This window comes from Marmota flaviventris, chromosome 5, assembly GCF_047511675.1.
Source record: "Marmota flaviventris isolate mMarFla1 chromosome 5, mMarFla1.hap1, whole genome shotgun sequence".
Taxonomy (NCBI): Eukaryota; Metazoa; Chordata; class Mammalia; order Rodentia; family Sciuridae; genus Marmota; species Marmota flaviventris.
The window spans coordinates 35,735,481-35,737,976 of record NC_092502.1 but is presented as its reverse complement, the minus strand read 5'-3'; the positions used below and the strand labels follow the sequence as shown (position 1 = coordinate 35,737,976).

At 41.2% G+C, this 2,496-nt stretch overlaps 1 protein-coding gene across 1 annotated transcript; it reads left to right on the top strand.

Moving 5' to 3' along the window:
- Window positions 1-1,272: 1,272 nt before the first annotated feature.
- LOC114106428 (olfactory receptor 2Y1B-like) lies at window positions 1,273-2,202 on the top strand. Its single transcript, XM_027953351.1, has one exon. It carries the CDS (start codon window positions 1,273-1,275, stop codon window positions 2,200-2,202), a length of 930 nt encoding a protein of 309 aa, XP_027809152.1.
- The last annotated feature ends 294 nt before the right edge of the window (window positions 2,203-2,496 follow it).

The window sequence follows — 2,496 nt, the reverse complement described above, 5'->3', positions numbered from 1 at the left end:
AAAAGCAACTTTATGCATATTTCACTGCCATAGTTTATTAAAGTGTGTTGACCATTAATCCTCTGGATTCTTAGAGGAAATAGATTTTCATCAGATGTAATGGGAGAGTCAAATTTTTCACTCAGAAAATGTTCCTTAACATGTAGTGTATATCATGAACAAAAGTAAAGTGAATTTATCCCTAAGAGAGGACATTAGTATTTTTAAACTGACTCTGTTGTGCACAGGCTTGGAGTAGGATACAAAAAGACGTCAAGTGAGTGTGACAAGTGCTAGAGAGAAACTCTGCAAAAAATATTGGACTATAGAGGAGATAACAACTCTTCCTGGGGAGTGGGAGGATGGATTTATCACTTAGATAAACAGGTGGGGATACTCCAAAGATGATGACTAATCATAAGGAATGTATCTGTTATGAATTATTTATGACCTAAAGGGATGTATCTCTACTCTTCCTGGTCCGACGTGACAGATGGTAGTTGATCATGAGCAAGGATTTCAAGATTGGTGCATTGAAGTTATTCTCTGAACAGAAGAAATCAGAGGAGCACCAGAAGCCGATCTTCATTTTTTTTTTTTTTTGTGGTGCAAGGGATTGAACAGAGGGCCATTGTGCACATGAGGGAAGTATTCTACTGACTGAGCTATATCCCCAGCCCCAGAAGCCCAACTTTTGATCTCAGCCTCATAAGTCCTGAACATCAGCCACTGAAAAATCCTACCTACTACACCAAGAAAATGACAAAGAGAACAACATAGAATACTGATGTTATGTTTTTATACTTTAGATTTTTTATACTTTTGTGGTACTGAGGATCTAATCAAGGGTCTATGCATTCCAGGGAAGTACTTTACTACTGAGCAACACTCTGAGTGACAAATTAGATTTTTTTTTTAAAAGCAATTTTTACATGAATGCATTGGACTCTTGTCTCAGTGGAGAGAGGCAATACATCATCTATATGTTCAGACAAGGAAGCATCATGTCAAAATGATTGAATAGATTGCCTCAAATCATGAAATAAACAGGCAGTGGGAATAGGGCTCACAAAAGGGCCATCATTCCTAATCTCCACACTACAGAAGAGAAGAGTAGGAATAGAAGACTGAATGGAACTGAACTAAATAGCAAAGTGTAAATTAAATGTATGATTTAGGAATACATAGGGAATACATGTAGGAATACACAGGGAACAGTGAAAATAATATTTTAATTCAATTTCTTCAGAAGAGGCATCAATATTTTTCTGTTGTTTGGTCAAGTAAAAGACTATGAGAAGTAAAAATACCAGTATTGATGATGGCTTCATTTTGGTGGGCTTCTCAGACTGGCCTCAACTGGAACTAACCCTTTTTGCTTTTATTTCAATTTTCTACTCTCTGACCCTCTTTGGCAACACCAGTATCATTGTTCTCTCAAGACTGGACCCTCGACTGAACACACCCATGTACTTCTTTCTCAGCCACCTCTCCTTCCTGGACCTCTGTTATACCACCAGCACTGTGCCCCAGCTGCTGATCAATCTTTCTGGACTCAACAGGACCATCAGCTATGGAGGGTGTGTGGCCCAGCTCCTCATATCTCTTGCCTTGGGCTCCACTGAGGGCGTGCTCCTGGTGGTGATGGCCTTTGACCGCTATGCTGCTGTGTGTCGACCACTCCACTACACAACCATCATGCACCCTCATTTCTGCCAGGCACTGGCTATTGCCTCCTGGGTGGGAGGCCTCATGAACTCTCTGATTCAGACAGGCCTCATGATGGCCATGCCTCTCTGTGGAAATCAGTTGAATCACTTCTTTTGTGAGATGCCTGCATTACTGAAGTTGGCTTGTGAGGATACAGGAGGAACAGAGGCCAAGATGTTTGTGACTCGAGTCATAATCATTGTTATTCCTGCAGCACTGATTCTAGGCTCCTATGCAAACATTTCTCAGGCAGTGCTGAGGATCAAGTCAATGGCTGGGTGTGGAAAGGCTTTGGGGACATGTGGCTCCCACCTCCTGGTGGTTTGCCTTTTTTATGGCTCAGCCATCTATGCATACCTCCAACCTACAAGCAGTTACTCTGAGAGTGAGGGAAAATTTGCTGCCCTTTTTTATACTATCATTACCCCAATGCTCAATCCTCTGATCTATACCCTAAGGAACAAGGATGTGAAGGGGGCTCTCTTGAACGTACTAGGGAGAAGCAGAGATTGAAGGTAGGAGGCGAAACAAAGCCAAATTACAGTTTCCATGGTAACTTACATTTCCTAAAAACTAGCCTTTTCTTTGGAGGCAGTTGGCCACTAGGGAATAGACATCTTGAGTCCTCAGAATTTCACTATATTCTTTCTTGGGAAGTTGGAAGTGGGAATCTCTAATTCAGTGTTTTTATTATTATTGTTTAGGAGGGAGTAAATGTTCTCTTGTATCACCATGGAAAAGAATGAACTTGAGAAGAGGGCACATTTTGCCATATGTGACAATAGGGAAAACTCTGTACATGTCTGA

What these genes read in the sequence shown, in the direction of transcription:
- LOC114106428 (XM_027953351.1), top strand. Translation starts at nt 1,273, where the DNA reads ATGAGAAGTAAAAATACCAGTATTGATGATGGCTTCATTTTGGTGGGC.